Source organism: Empidonax traillii, unplaced genomic scaffold, assembly GCF_003031625.1.
Source record: "Empidonax traillii isolate 1590-97213 ecotype Southwest subspecies unplaced genomic scaffold, ASM303162v1 scaffold15:size5535645, whole genome shotgun sequence".
In the NCBI taxonomy this organism is placed as follows: domain Eukaryota; kingdom Metazoa; phylum Chordata; class Aves; order Passeriformes; family Tyrannidae; genus Empidonax; species Empidonax traillii.
In genome coordinates, this window is record NW_020955208.1 from 1,999,419 (window position 1) to 2,013,957 (window position 14,539).

Genomic DNA, 14,539 nt, shown 5'->3' on the forward strand with positions numbered 1-14,539 from the left:
GGCTGGCTCCCAGCTTTCACGGGAGAGCAGTGTGCTGGGGGAAAGGAGATAAAATCCTGTCGTATCCCCCCCCCCCCCCAAATCTTTCCAATCCCTCTCCCTTCATCCTTCCCCACCTACACATACAAAAAAAAAAACAGCAGGAGGTTTGCATGCCAGGTCAATCTGGACGCCGTCCAAAACAGAAAAGCCGGAGATAGGGGAAAGAAAAAAACGCAGAAAAACTTTCTCCACACACAGCACTTACTTTCCGTCTCTCTCGGAGGTGGGGTGAGTTCTAAAGCGCGTTGTGGTATTTAAATCCTGCTCAGCAAAGGCAAGTCTGCGCCAGCACGCTCGGCGCCGACAGGAGCGGCCAGCCAGCGTGGGATGAGCCCGGCAAGGGCCGGGATCTGCTTTGGGTGGGGGAGTAACCCCCACGGCTGGGGGTGCAACCCACGGCTGACACTTAAGGGTGTTGCTGCGGGGTGGGAGGCAGAGCACAGCCCTGGTCACTCACGGCCCCCTTCCTGGCGTGATGATGGGCCCTTCCCAGGGGATGAGCCCGGCTCAGCCGCGGTGAGATGCGATACCAGCCTTGCTGGAACGCCCACAAATTGTTTGGCAGCGGGACAGTTCTAATGAGGGAAATGCTTTCTAGACTTGGCTTAAAATGTGTGTAAAACTCAGGCTGAGCCGAGTGTCTGCAGGTGATGGGGTGGGCTGGGGAGTGGGGCACAGGGCAAGGCGGAGTAAGCAGCAGGAGTGTGAGAAAGGAAACCACAAGCCCAGCAGCCTGAGAAGGGAGGAGGATCTGGCTGCTGCGCAGGTTTGTATGAATCAGGAGGGTTTAGGATGAGAGTTTGACTCCCTGAACCCTGCCTGGTATCCCGTACTGCTTCGGCTGTGGATTTACCTCCTGACCCCATGTGTCCTATAGGGTGCATCTCTGCAGGATCCAGACTCCTTCCCCCATAACAGGGCTTCTCAGCTGCAAGCGATTCTGGGGTTTGCACACAATGTTCAGAGGCAGTCTTTAAAAATGAAATTACACAGCAGTCTCCCAGACCAGACAGCCACCAGGGAGCTCAGCTGAGCCCAGGCCCTGCAAGGCATCTGCTCTCCTTTCCTCCCTCTCTCTGTGCAGGTGGTTTGGTGCAGGTGCAATAGAAACTCTTTGGCACCTGCAGCAGCAACTTATTAGAAGTAAAGAAGACATTTTAAGGGCTGTGTCATCAGGCAGCAGCCACCAGTGGATCACCTTCAGCTGAAGCCAGAGGGAACTGGAACTTGCACACCCCAGAAGCCCCTTGTTTTCCTGCCTGTACCCATTTGGGATGTGACTGAAGGGCAGATCCTGAACCAGGTGATGACAGAAAGACACACCAAGGGCATGCAGGATTCACCTGTGCTTGGCACCCACTACAACATGAGATGGCTGAAACCACCCCAAGACCTGTGGGCTGAACCTTTTCCACATCAGCCTTGCCCTGCTCATGAATGAATCTCTCACAGTCATTGCAGATAGGTCGAAATAACACCCCTAAAATCAGGATCTGGCTCAAGTAGCCCAGCAGACTCTTCCTGGCCATTGTCAAACCAGCCCCATTCCTGGCTTCAGCAGGTTCAGGCAAAGCCTTTTTTCATCCCCAGTACCAGATACTCCCTGCTTGCACATCACAGCCACTCCAAGTCCCAGCACAGGCTGGGCAATCACAGGGACCCAGCGGTCACCACTGTCCGTGCTCCTCCCCAAGGGATGCAGGAAACCACAAAATGTCCTCAGACCTCGTGAGCAGGAGGCAGAGGTCTGCGGAGCAGATGTAACTCCCAACAGCAAATGCCAAGCCAGGAGGAAACTTTCAACTGAAATCCCAGCAAAAAAAATGGGCAGAAAGCCAAAAGTGAGGGGGCTTGGCCAAATAACAAAGATCCCGAAGGCAGCTCATGGCCAGGATTTGCATCCAGGCGAGATGGAGCCAAAATACTTCAGAGGCAAGAATGGGATCCTCCCATCCTCAGTGGTCTGGAGCCAAAGGAGAGGGGCCAGGAGAACAGCAGGAGGGCTGGAGTTACGTCAGCTGCAGCCTCACAAGCCCATTGGGGTGAGCAGCCTGTCCTGCTCAGGGAGTGACCCCCTCACGTGAGGTTTTGGAAACCTCACAGAGCAGAGAGCCCCCGGTCCCAGAGCCACCCAGGGGCCCAGCTGTGGGGAGGGGGGCTGGAGTCACTTGGGAGAAAGGAAGAGGTCCGAGGGGCAGGTTTGGGGCAGGAGGGATGTGTTATTGTGAAGAGGGCATTTGATTGTCTTGGAGGAAGGAAGAGGGGGAAGTTGGTCCCGCTCCTGAAGGCAGGTGCATGGCTGGATTTATCAGGGGGAAGGAAGCAGGGATGGAAGCAAGCCCGGAGCGCTGGGCGGCTCCATCAGACCTCATGGGTGGTCACAGGAAGAGGCCCAAGGCAGCACTGCAGCTTCACTTGGCTTGGCAGGACAGGGCAGTGTGTGTGGGGGGGGAGGGTGGGTGCAGTGAGCCCCCTGCCAGCCCCCCACCAGCCACGGCACTGGGCTGGGATCTGCCTGGCCACGCCATGCCCAGCACGGCGCACACCTCGTCAGCACAGCGCCCTGTCAGCAGCCAGGGAGCTGTTTGTTCCCAGGCAGGGTTTGAAGCCTCTGCATGCCTGTGCAGACCACAAGACAAAGCAAAGGGAGCAGTGGGTTTGCTCTGGTTATTCCCAGAGAGGCAGAGGACGTGCCCAGAAAAGTTCAACTCAGCTACACAGTGTCAGGAACAGTCAGTCCCCGTCTCTGCTCCACCAAGTCCTGCACAAATGCGGAGATACGGAGTGACAACTTGTTCAGCTGCAGATCAGAGGGCACTGGAGTCCTGCCATTTTCTAAGGCACAGGGAAAATGCCAGGCACAGATGAAAAGCACTGGAGTCCACGTTTCAAGTGAGGGTAAGAACATCATCCTTCAATCTGCACTTCCTTGGTTGCTGTGACTGCCGCCTTCCACAAGCCAGGGTGTCTCCCTGGAGAGCAGGACAGGCTCTGGGTTTCCTGCTGACATGGGGGTACCTCTCCCCAGGGAGACAGGGCTGGGTGGGCAAGCCAGGGGGGTTGAGACGCTGATAACAAAGAGCCTCTGGCTGCAAAAACTTGCTCCACCACTCCTAGCAGGAATTCCTGCCACATCCTAGCCCTGGGCTCTCCTCCAGCTGGAGGCAGAGCACAGCCAGCACTGAGGTGGCTCCAACAGCACCTGGTTCCATGAAGCCATGAAGTCCTTGCTGCAGGGTGCTGGAGGGGTTGAACTTTACATGGGGCCACCAGGAGGCTTGGGCTTCTTCTCCATGAACACGCCCACTTGAGGGCTACTAAAGACAGACACACCCAGCTTGGGAAGACCCTGGCCCATGAATGACTGGAAATCAGTAAAGCCACCTGGAAAATGATTGCAGGATGTTTGCTCTCCCCAGGGCAGCTCAGGTAGGATTCAGGACACTGGACTAGCAGAACCACTGGCCTAACTCAGTGCAGCCCACCCTGTTATCGGCCATCGACCACAAGAGCAGCCTGGCCATCTAAATGGTTTTCAGCAGAAAACTCACCCAGAGTTCACAAAGCTGAGCAGACGGGCTCAGGCAGGCTGTGTGTGTGTGCCCAGAGCTTAGAAAAAGGAGACAAATCTTCCCTCTAGTGGCTGCATGGCACATGATTCCCACAGTTACCTTCTCTACCCGAGTGTTATTTTTCACCAGCCCTTAGGCTCAGCACAGATCCCAAGTGCATCACATCTTACAAATTCTATGTGAGTTTTTAGTGGCTTAAATCTGGCACAGCTGCTGGTTTGCACAGAGCCACAGCCAGCCCTTGGGGGTCTGTGTCCACTCTGCAGCTTGTAGGTGCCTCTTCTAAAAACACTCAGAAATTCCCTGGATGGGAATTCACACTCAATGTATGTGAGTTGCTGCTAAAATAAACTCCCAACAATAAAACATACTGTCTGTGTTTAGTACTTAACTGAAGTGTTCACATCACAGAATGGTTTGGGTTGGAAGGGACCTTTTAAAGGTCATGTAGTTTAAAGAATGGGCTGAGATATGACGAGTATTACAGATACAGAATCCTACAGCTACACCAGCAAGTGGTGTAAGAAATCTTTGTAACTAATCACACCTCCCTATCAGGTCATGGCTGAGGGTAACACAGAAAATCTGACACGAGCCCTGCCCAAAAAATTGGTCTTCCTCTAACAGAGAGACGAGCTGCATGCCCTTCCTGCCAACTTTTCTTTGGCAAAGAAGGGAACGCTTGCCAGCCCCAGCAGGCTGACAGGACGCAGTGTGGCCTGGACATAATAATTAGTGCTACGGGCAAGTTAGTGCCAGGGATTTGATGCAGACGTGGGAAGTATTTCAGCATTGCTCCTGGGAAGCTCCTGGCTGTCCTGTGTTTACTCCTCTCCCTGTGCAGTGCTGCTAATGCACACATAAGCTGCACGTCCCGCTGCTGCACTATGTCCTTGTCCACCGACGCGCCGATTGCCTCTGCCGGGAATGAAAACAAGAGAAGCTCAAAGCATGAATGGTTTGGGATTCTTTTGTTGGAGGCAGGTTTAAAAACCCAAACCTGCTACAGTCTGTAAAGCCAGGCTCTTACCAACACTGCTGTGTTAAAGCAGCTCTGCATATTCATGCTAACACATTTTTTTTTTACGAGCTGTCACTCGTGCTTGGTGGCTCTCTCTCTGTCACTACTCCAGTCCATCTTGCTTTTATTACAGATAGTAGTGCCTTTCCTGAAATAGGAACAAACAGCTATTTTCTGTCCCTTCAAATACCATTTGTGGAGCTGGCTCACTAGATGCTAGTCTTAGAAAAGTTAAGTCTGTAAAACAGGCCATAATTCCTCTACACTATTAAAAATGTACAAAGAAAAATAAACCCATGTTCACACCATCATACTGCTCAGGAATAGCATCTCAAGGACAGAAACACAGCAACAGGATCCAATTAATATATCAATTAAGAAGCACAAAATTCCCAGAACAAATCGAGTCACTCTGTTTTTTAATCCTGAGAAAAACTCAGGCCACAGTATACATCTGTGTAAGAAACCTCACAAAGAGACAAAGAGGCATCTGTTTTACACCATTGCTCCAATTGTTTCTCCTTGATGGACAAGCCTGTATAAATTCCACACAGATTAAAAAGCACTGGACCATGCAATTATAATGGTGGAGGGCATTTAAAATGCATTTACTGAGAAGAAACACTGGTTGTCATCTCTTTCCTGATGTCAGTTACAAAGTTCCCTTTCTGTCACTTTATTTCAGGTTTCAAAAATCCAGCAGGCAGCAGGAGTTACAGGACAGGGAAAATGGCTCTTTCTGATGAAGTTACACTGAAGTACAGGGCTCCATTCTGGCAATCAGTTACTGTCATTCAAGTGGGCCAAGTCCTCACCTTGCATCACTGCCAGGCAGGCTGGACTGTCACATTCCCAGGATGTTTCCAGATGCCTTCTGTAGCCAGACCCAATTTGCAAAATACAAAAGACAGGACCACCCCGTGCAGGACCCCCTCCTGCCTGCTGCTGGCTCACTTCACCCGCAGCTCGGGCTCTACGACTTGTCAGAAACTTGACCAGGTCTCAGTTCCCTTCCAAGTCCACTCTGCTCAAGCTCTGCTATCACTGACATGTATTTAAATTCACCAGATCTGTGGTTGAAGGTCTCCACCAACTCGTAGGTCTCGGAACGATCCGTGGCGTAGAAGAGCTGTGCCTGGTTGGCCAAGCACTGGGCTTCGTGCACCACCTGCCAGGGAAAACAAAGAACCTGTCACCACCCATTGTGGGATTTAAGTGTCCCCTTGAAAAAGACTCTTTCAGCAGCTGAAAGGCCACAGGTCCTACTCATCAGATGGCTCAATTCCAAGTCACCTTTGTTCAGGGAATCTCAACAAACCACCTCCCTCCTGCTCCTGACCTACTTACACACTTTAGCACTGGGTGTTTTAACTACTCCCCTGCTGTGCATGTGCCTCAGAGGTCAAACATGTCTTTTCTCATCCCTGCCCACTCTAAGGTGCTGGAGATGCACCGACTCCCTATGTTTCCCCTCTTACAGCTGACCTACTTGCAAAGATTGATTGTTTACTCTGAGATACAACAGGGCAAAAGCATTACCAGTGACTCTGCTCATTGTTTCTAAACAAGTGTAAGTGGGTCAGTTAGAGGTGGGATATTTTAGTTATCTTGTCCCACCACTACAATCCCCAGTGCCATCAGCCCTGTGCTAGTACAATTTTGCAAATAACTGTGCACCCACACAGAGAGCTCAGGCACATAGAAACCAAACACACAGCTCTGGAGATCTCCTGCTTTGATAAATATAGTATTAAGCTTCAAAATACTGTTTTAATTTGTTGACAAGTTAAAAAAACAGAAGCTTTTTTTTTTTTTTTACAACAATAAATTATAATACCCAAATTATAAAAAAGGGAATGCATGAGCTGAAATCATCAGACAAAGACTGATGATTCCCTTCTAGCTTTCCTTAACACTGAGTAGATTAAAGAAATCTAGCAAGACCATTCTTTGGCAAAGGGTCTTTCAAAGACTTCACTATAACTTCGTTGTAGTTCAAAACTGTAGGAGGAGTTGCAGCATAAAATGAAGGAAGGCAATGAGCAGACTTCTCTTACCAAGAACTTGGAGTCCATTTCTGCTGTCATTAGTACTATCCCTTTCTCCTTCTGCAGCTCGGGATAATGGTACAAGACCAGCTGGCTTGGAGCTGTTTCACCTTGGGTCTGAAGGAGAGAAAGAAACCTGTCAGTGTCCCATAAAGAACTTCAGCTCTACTGCAGATTTGGGTGCTTGATTACAAACCCTTGAGCATTAACTGCCATAGAGGCAGTTAGTTTTCAGGGCTTAAGAGTCAGTTCTAATCAAGGGATTTACAGAATTAGGTTGGGTTTTTTTCCTTGACTAGAGACCGTTTTGCAGTTCAAAGAACCCACAACTTTGAGAAAGATACTTCATCTTACAGCATCTACTGCTATTTTAAGCAGCTTGCACAAACAGTTCTAGAAAGTTTGGCTCTTGCTTCTATTTTGAGACTACTGGACTTCTGCCTCATTGAGATTAGAGACACTTAATGCCCATAACTTTACTAATTTGCCTGTAATTAATTTACTCATTAACTCATAGCTAATGGCAACTTTTTTCATGATAATTCTTTTCAAGTTAAGTTAGACAACCTGTTGGTTAAACTCTTTAGCAAACACCATGTATTGCAATACGCTGATATTGTATATTTCCAGATCTTAAGCTAATTCTGGTCCTTTTATTTCAAACACTCACCTGAACGTTTATCAGGGAAGTAAAGTGTAATTCTGTTCCTGACCATTGCCCCACAAAGAACTCATACCCTTCTTTTCTTGGCAAAGCATACAGAAACTGCAAAGAAATGACAAAATAAAAAAACAAACTAATTTTCCCTTTCACAGAACAAAATGATGCCTGTGTCACACGGGCCTCCAGAATTAATGTTTTAGGGAGAGAACCACAACAGAAAAAAGGGTTTCTTTGCCCCAACAGGAGTGACAAGACAACAAGAACCAGTCTCCAAAGCAGATAATAAACCAGAATTACCTTATCAGTGTTATTTCATTAACAAATATGTTGGCACATATTTTTATCAGTATTTTACGAGACACACAAAGGAAAGGAAAGGACAGTGGAAAGCATTCAGACTCTGACCTTTTTGTTCCTGCCTAGAAAATTAACACCACAAATGGTCACACAGAAGGTAAGGAACATTCAAGAGTATTTAATCCTGTAATTTCACCAGCTGTTCCAGAGGAGGCAGCAAGCATTTTCCCTCTAGAGGTTCACAGCCTATTGGGCTCCATAGGCTACAGACTTGCTCATTTTCCCACACCAAGGGAAAGGACAACATGGGAGCAGAAAAACATGCAGGACACCTGACTAAATGCCAGTGCACTGCACAGAAATGCACTTAAGGCTATAAATAACTTTCCAATCTCCAAGTAGCTCAGGAAGCCAGATATATTTGATCTCGCTCTTGGCAAGTGAAATGTATGGGCTAATCCATCAACCCAGTAAAGTCTCCAATCCCTGGGACATTCTGTGCTCCTGTTTCCTCAACCCTACATCTCTTCTATCTAGATCAAACTGTTTTAATACACATGAATGGCCATTGCTTTATCTGAACACTAAGACAAGTATTTGAACACCTGGATTTTACTAATTGCACTGATATAGTAAGTATCAGAATACAGCAGGGTTAAAAGTTTATGGATTAGGCTTTGGGGAGGGGAAGAACATTGCAGCTACACAACCACACCCTGCGAGTCTCTGCCATACGTACCGATGGACATTTCTGGGCTCTCATCCACATTAAATCAAACTTCTCTGCCTTTGGGGAAGGAGAAAGAGAAATTCAATTTTCCCAACACAAACATGGATGCAGAGTTGTTCAAAATCACCTCATTAACCTTTGCAGGGTACAACTTCCATCTGGAGGAGGCCCCACACTGTGGGAACGGCTAACGATGAGCGCATGGAAAACTGTATTTAGTTCTTAGTTACCTAAATGTCATCGGTATCCCATTTTCACAATGCTGTGCCTAAGATGCAGCAGCAAACTCCTTGGATCCAAAGCTTTATTCCTTGGAGGTAGGGGCCCCATGCCTCAGGCTTACATTGCATCTTCTTTCAGTAACTGCTCCACTGCATCACATGGTGTCAACAGTTGAGCAAGACAACATAACCCAGCACATCCAAGTTGTGGATTTTACATCACAGTCATATGTTCTTCAGCCAAGATATTCACTCAAATAATATACTTAGTTCTTATTTATATTAAAACCACAACCATATTTGGCCAGCCCTGATGAAACCTGGCAGTCTCATTCACGTGTTCTCTGTGTTCCTCCAAATCCTTTGCTTCCCAGCACTGTATATTAACACCTACTCTGAGGTGATCAGGAAAGAAAACATATGCCATTCATCAACAAGAAAGTCCTCTGTGTGTACTTCTGAGCACTGGAGAAATTATGCAAGGCCTTTCTTCTAGCCAACAAAAAGCTTCTGGCAAAAGACAAGGTGGGTTTTTTCCCCCATGACACCATGAACTGCTTCCTAATGTGCCTGGGATCTGGTTTGCATTGAAGTCTTAAAAAGCTTCCAACGCTGCTCTTAAAACACTGCACCAAAGAGCAGTGCCAGCCCCACTAATGAAAGACCTACATCATCTTAACTGGAATCCCTGGCTTTGGCCCTCTGCTACAGTCAATGTGCAAGTCAAACTATTTTCACAACATCCACATGTTGAGAAAACCGAAACCCAGAGCTGCTTGACTTCAAGTCCCACACTGCCGTTTTCAGAGCATGCAGCACATCATACATTTAGGGTACAGCCTCCCACTGACTTCAGCTGCAGCTCAGAGGGCCAAACACAAGTGCAAATCAGAGCCCAGATCTAAATGAGGTTTCAAGAACTCAAGGAACACACAGTTTGTGCACAGCTGTGAAAAGGCAGATTTAAGAGATCGCGATCACAGGACTCTGCAGCAAAAATAAAAAGAAATCCCCAAAGCGAAAAAAACCCCAACCCTCCTTCAGCGTAACACAGACTAAAACAATTAACATCTGGTGAAGTTATCAGGAATAAGAAATATGATCTTATCAAAGGAAACACCATGCAATCTCAACGAAAGACAGTGCTGCCAATAATTGTAGATGTATGAAACTAAGCCATACGTGATTAGCCATGTGCAAGTTACCAGCCAAGGGCTCTAAACTACCATATTAACCTTGAGTCAGCTGTTTGTGCTGCAAGGGAGAAAAAATTAGTAACTCTAAAAATACAAATGCTACACCTTAAAAGACACGAGCGCCCTGTGAAGAGTATTGGATGCTCATAATAAAATAAGCCTGGAAATTCAAGCAAGGTATGCAGAAAAAAAAGTACTCGATTTATTGAGACTCCTCTTCGTGAGTAAAAAAAATGGGATACACATTTTTGGAAACAAAAGGCTTTGTTTGGGGCGGTAAGATCACTCAGCCCAGAAAGAAAGTTTGTTCTTGAAACCTCATTTTCCTTCAATGATTGCTTTTAAAAGCAGCAGAATTAGAGTTGGAAAGGAAAGCTCTGCATGCTGGCTTTTCAAGTGCATAACTAGAGCGGAACTACTTACAGGAATAACAGCATAAACTGTATCTTTTGCAGAAAAATACTGATTCCAAATCTGTAGGAAACCAAGAAGATGAGATACAGTTAAAATCCAGAATCTAGCGGTAATATCAAATGTTTCAGAATGTCAACTAACCTTTGTAAGCACTTTGAGAAGTCATTTTTCAATCAAGCCTGACTGACTTTCTTGCTAATGCAATACACTCCTCCAAAGGCTGCAGAGTACTTGTACCAAATGACAGATTTCAACCAGGTAACAGAAATCATCAGTGGGCTCAAGATGTATCAGCTTTCAGAAGTGCTTCTTACATTTTTCTCAAATATCACACCAATGATTTCTAGAGGGTTTGCGAGGTGAGGTTTTTTTGGTGGTTTGTTTTGTTTTTTTTTTTTTTTTTCTTAATAAAGAACATACAAAACATTTTCAACAGAAGACAAGTCTTTGTATAATGCTCCTCTGTGTTGACAATCTTTTTCTCCACCACAGCAGGATGGCAATATCTATACAGAAGCTCATAGTTCCTAATAAATGGACAAGCACAGGTAAAAGTTCAGAGTTCAGGACTTTTCCAGTTGCTCTTCCCCAGCCCTACATAACTCATGAGAATTGTCAGCAAAATTTTTAAGCCATGAAACAGAAACAGGGGAAAGAAAATAAGAGATCTAACCCAAGCCATATCAGAGAGATGCAACAGATGTGACTTTTAACTAGATAAAAGGGAATACACTACAAAGCCAAGCAGGTATTAGGGAGGGTAATTTGATTTACACTGTTCTTCAGAGAAACGGGCTCACCCTGCTCCTCCTTACCCTAACCAACTCTAGTACGTGTACACAGGCTCCCAAGTGACAGATAATGCAAACAAAGGTACAAAGTGGCAAAAGCTTTGGTTTTACTCATGCAAAACAGATGTACAACAATCCACATGAGCTACTCCTGGGATTTCCCTTTACCCGGCATTAACCCTGACAGGAACTTGCTAATGCCAATTCAGCTGCTACACAACAAATAGCAACAGTAAGAATTACAATAGAGACAGGGTTTTGAGTCAAGTCTAGATGTATTACAAATGTATTATTTATCAATTAGGATAAATAGGAGGTACATTCTAGAGGGACTTATCTAGATGGATAAAATTTTATCTTCTTCTATTGATATGCATGTGAATATGCTTTTTATAAATATACATCCACAGCTGTGTTTTATTTTTCGGTCTAAGTAAAATTTCCATCCTTACATGTAGACTACTATTAAGCACAGATGTGAAGCAAACCTTATTCCATTTAAATCCATCACCTGTTTTATCTCCTCCGCTGATTTTTCTTTCACCATCTCAACATTAAGAATTGAGTCAAGTGTCTGCAAGAGAAAGCATAAAGAATTTGGCATGATGGCAATTCTCTGGTTCATGTAGGAATCCAGAATTAATGGATGCAACTACAGTGAACAAAATCAAACTAGAGGAACTTAATTCAATGTCCCCTCCTAACACTTAGGTTAATTTTCCTTACCTTATCCTTTGTGAATCCTCCCTTTGATGCCTTTGTGCCCAAGCCTTCTGCCTACAAGAAAACATTCTTCTTTAGTTTTACAGCTAATGCCTTAATATCATTTATTTGCCTTCCCTGCCAATCATAACACGGCTGCTGACAAAAATCTCTCCTGAGTGGGAGCTCAAGTTTCAGATATTTGAAGATTGCTGCAGTGTATTTTTGATAAAATAAATGACTGATTAAGTTAAATAAATAACTTAACGTTAATTATGAATTTCAAGGCCAGAAAGGATTAGTTAAAAGCAAACTATTATGCATTTTTGGATCCAATATTATTGAACAGATTTTTTGCATTCACTGAAAAATGATAAATGCAAGATGGTGTCACTCCATCTGGTCAAACTCATCTGGAACTAATTAAACACTTAAACAAGGCATCAGCAGGGAATTTAGAGTCTAAAAAATAGTGAAATAATACAGTGGAATACAGAACAATACTTTTAGCCATCACACAATGAAATTCCAGATCTCCTATGAACCAGAACGCTGCAAGTTTGTAACATTATGCCGAACTCATATAAATAACTTTATAGCTTTAATGTACGTGATTTACAAAGAAAATTGGTCTTGCCTTTTCTTCCATGCATCTGATAAATTCTCCTTGTTTGGAATATCCCACAGGCTGCTTTTTCACTTCACTTCTTTTTTCCATACGGGATTCAAACACATCTGGACTGGATCTGAATTGGAAAAGGGAACATTAACAATATAACAGAACCACAGAAGATCTTGAGATGGAAGGGACCCGTAAGGGTCATCCAAGTCCAACTCCTTGGAGCATAACTAGACATAAATTCATATAACTAAAACATTTCAGTTTTCAGTTATGACAATAAACAGGAACAATCACTGCAGTGTTAAGAAACTGTCTAAGCCGTTGCTGGATGTCCTATGACCCAAGGCTTTGGATTTCAGTTTTTGGCACTGCATTCCAACAAGGCAAGGTTGGATAGGGCTCTGACCAACCTGGTCCAGCGGGAGGTGTCCCTGCCCATGGCAAGGGGGTTGGAACTGGGTGATCTCTAAGGTCCCTTCCAACCTAAACCGTTCCACAGTTCTATGATTGAGTTTATGAAGTCTTCTGCTTCATTTATTTTTGTTGCTAAGTAAGGTGACCCACCTTTATCAGGATAATTCAAAACCATGATTCTTCTATGGGCTGTTTCAATTGGGGTCTTTCCAACAAACGGACTTACACCCAAAATAAGACCAGCTTCTACCTACTAATTTTCTGTTCAAATCTCCCTTTACAGTATGACAAAAGACTAGAAGCTGGAATACTCTTTGCCTGCTCCAATGGTTTCCAAAGGTGGAAAGCCGTGCTGGGTGATTAACATCATTTGGCCTTTTAAAATGCTTGCTGTGGTATTTGATTCATGTTCCTAACTTAAAATTTTGGGTTTTTTTCTTAGCAAAGCTATCTCTTACTAAGCTGAACACATTAGGAGACCGCCTGGGTATGGACAACATCCCTGACACCAGCAACTCCCCCCCATTCGCCTCTTATTTTTGGGGTGTCTCGCCCAATTTTTTGGGGGTCCCTTACACTTAGGAGATGCCCAGGATACTGGGGAGACCCCACAGACTTTAGGAGGACCCCCTCGGATGTCAGACCCCTCCAATTTTTAATGCCTCACCATGGGATGTTCAGGATACTGAGACAACCCCACTGTTAATCCCCCTTTTCCTTCCCCAAATTCTGGGGTTCCTCCACCCTTAGGGGACCTCCTGGATGTTGGGGAGAGCCCCAGGATTTGGGGGGGACCTCAAGGATGTTGGACTCTCCTCCTCCCAGATTTTAATGTCCCACTGATCTCCTTTTCCTCCTCCCCCGAAACTGAGACTCGCTGACTCGGTGCCAACCACAAGCGAATTTCAAGGCAGCCATAGGCCTAAACTAATCAATTTCCGCATGAGGGCGTAACTAAATATAAGGACCTCCCTCTTTTTGAAAGACAGCTCCCTCACCACTCCCTTTGCCCAAAAAGCAGCTCCCCCACCCACCTTTCCCGCTGCCCCCTTCCCTCAGCGCCGCCTCCTCCCCGCACCTCCGCAGCTCCTGGATCTTGTGGCGGTACTTCCCGTAGAAGGGGTTCTCCTCCAGCGCCGCCTCTCCCGACCCCGATCCCGCTCCCGCTGCCGGCCCCAGCACGCCCCGAGCCGGCGGTGCCAGCAGCCCGAGCGGCCGGAGCGCGGCGCGGCTCCTCAGGGCCGCCCCCAGCCCCCAGCCCTGGGCCAGCGGCCCCGCCATGGCCGCTCCGTCCGCCCCGCGCTGCTCCCGCCCCGCCGGCCGCCCACACCCCGCCCACAGCCCGCCCCGCCCCGAACAGGCCGCAGCCGCACGCTGGGAACGACGTTTTGGCTTTTTTTTTTTTTTTTTTTATTGGCATAAATTAAAAGTCTCGGTGCGCAGGTCGGTAACCGCAGGGGGAAGGTACACGGTGGGGGGGATCACGCGAAACCACAGACACAGCCCGAGAACGAACCCGGGAACCGCGGCGCGACAGTGTCAGCAAAGCATCGCTCTGTTCCAGCGACAGCTCGCTCTCACCGCTTCGTTCCTTTTGATTTCAGACAGACACCGCTGTTTTCTCGAGGACGTGCTGCCCGCAGCTTTCGGCCGCCCCTCTGGTAGCGCACCAGCAGCAGGCACGGGTTGCAGCAGGGAGCTGATCCGGACAAGCGTATTAACTACACTCGTGGCTTTTGTGCCCTCTACCATCTGCAGCGTGAATAAACACGGGAGAGGAACCCTTGCCAGCGCCTGGCGTCAGG

At 46.6% G+C, this 14,539-nt stretch overlaps 1 protein-coding gene across 1 annotated transcript; it reads right to left on the bottom strand.

Annotated features, from left to right (window-relative positions):
- Positions 1–5,040: 5,040 nt before the first annotated feature.
- ATPAF1 (ATP synthase mitochondrial F1 complex assembly factor 1) lies at positions 5,041–14,042 on the bottom strand. Its single transcript, XM_027893704.1, has 9 exons — positions 13,813–14,042; positions 12,336–12,444; positions 11,723–11,773; positions 11,508–11,570; positions 10,215–10,265; positions 8,384–8,431; positions 7,354–7,449; positions 6,693–6,800; positions 5,041–5,803 (listed from the first exon to the last, which is right to left on the bottom strand). Exons 1-9 carry the CDS (start codon positions 14,013–14,015, stop codon positions 5,609–5,611), a joined length of 924 nt encoding a protein of 307 aa, XP_027749505.1. The 5' UTR covers positions 14,016–14,042; the 3' UTR covers positions 5,041–5,608.
- Positions 14,043–14,539: the final 497 nt, after the last annotated feature.

Bases quoted from the DNA above. Each gene is read 5' to 3' on its own strand.
- ATPAF1 (XM_027893704.1), bottom strand. From the start codon at position 14,015: ATGGCGGGGCCGCTGGCCCAGGGCTGGGGGCTGGGGGCGGCCCTGAGG. The intron at 11,571-11,722 runs GTAAGGAAAATT...TTTCTCTTGCAG, and splicing joins GAGGATTCACAAAGGATAAG to ACACTTGACTCAATTCTTAA. The intron at 10,266-11,507 runs GTGATGGATTTA...GGTTTCCTACAG, and splicing joins CAGCGGAGGAGATAAAACAG to ATTTGGAATCAGTATTTTTC.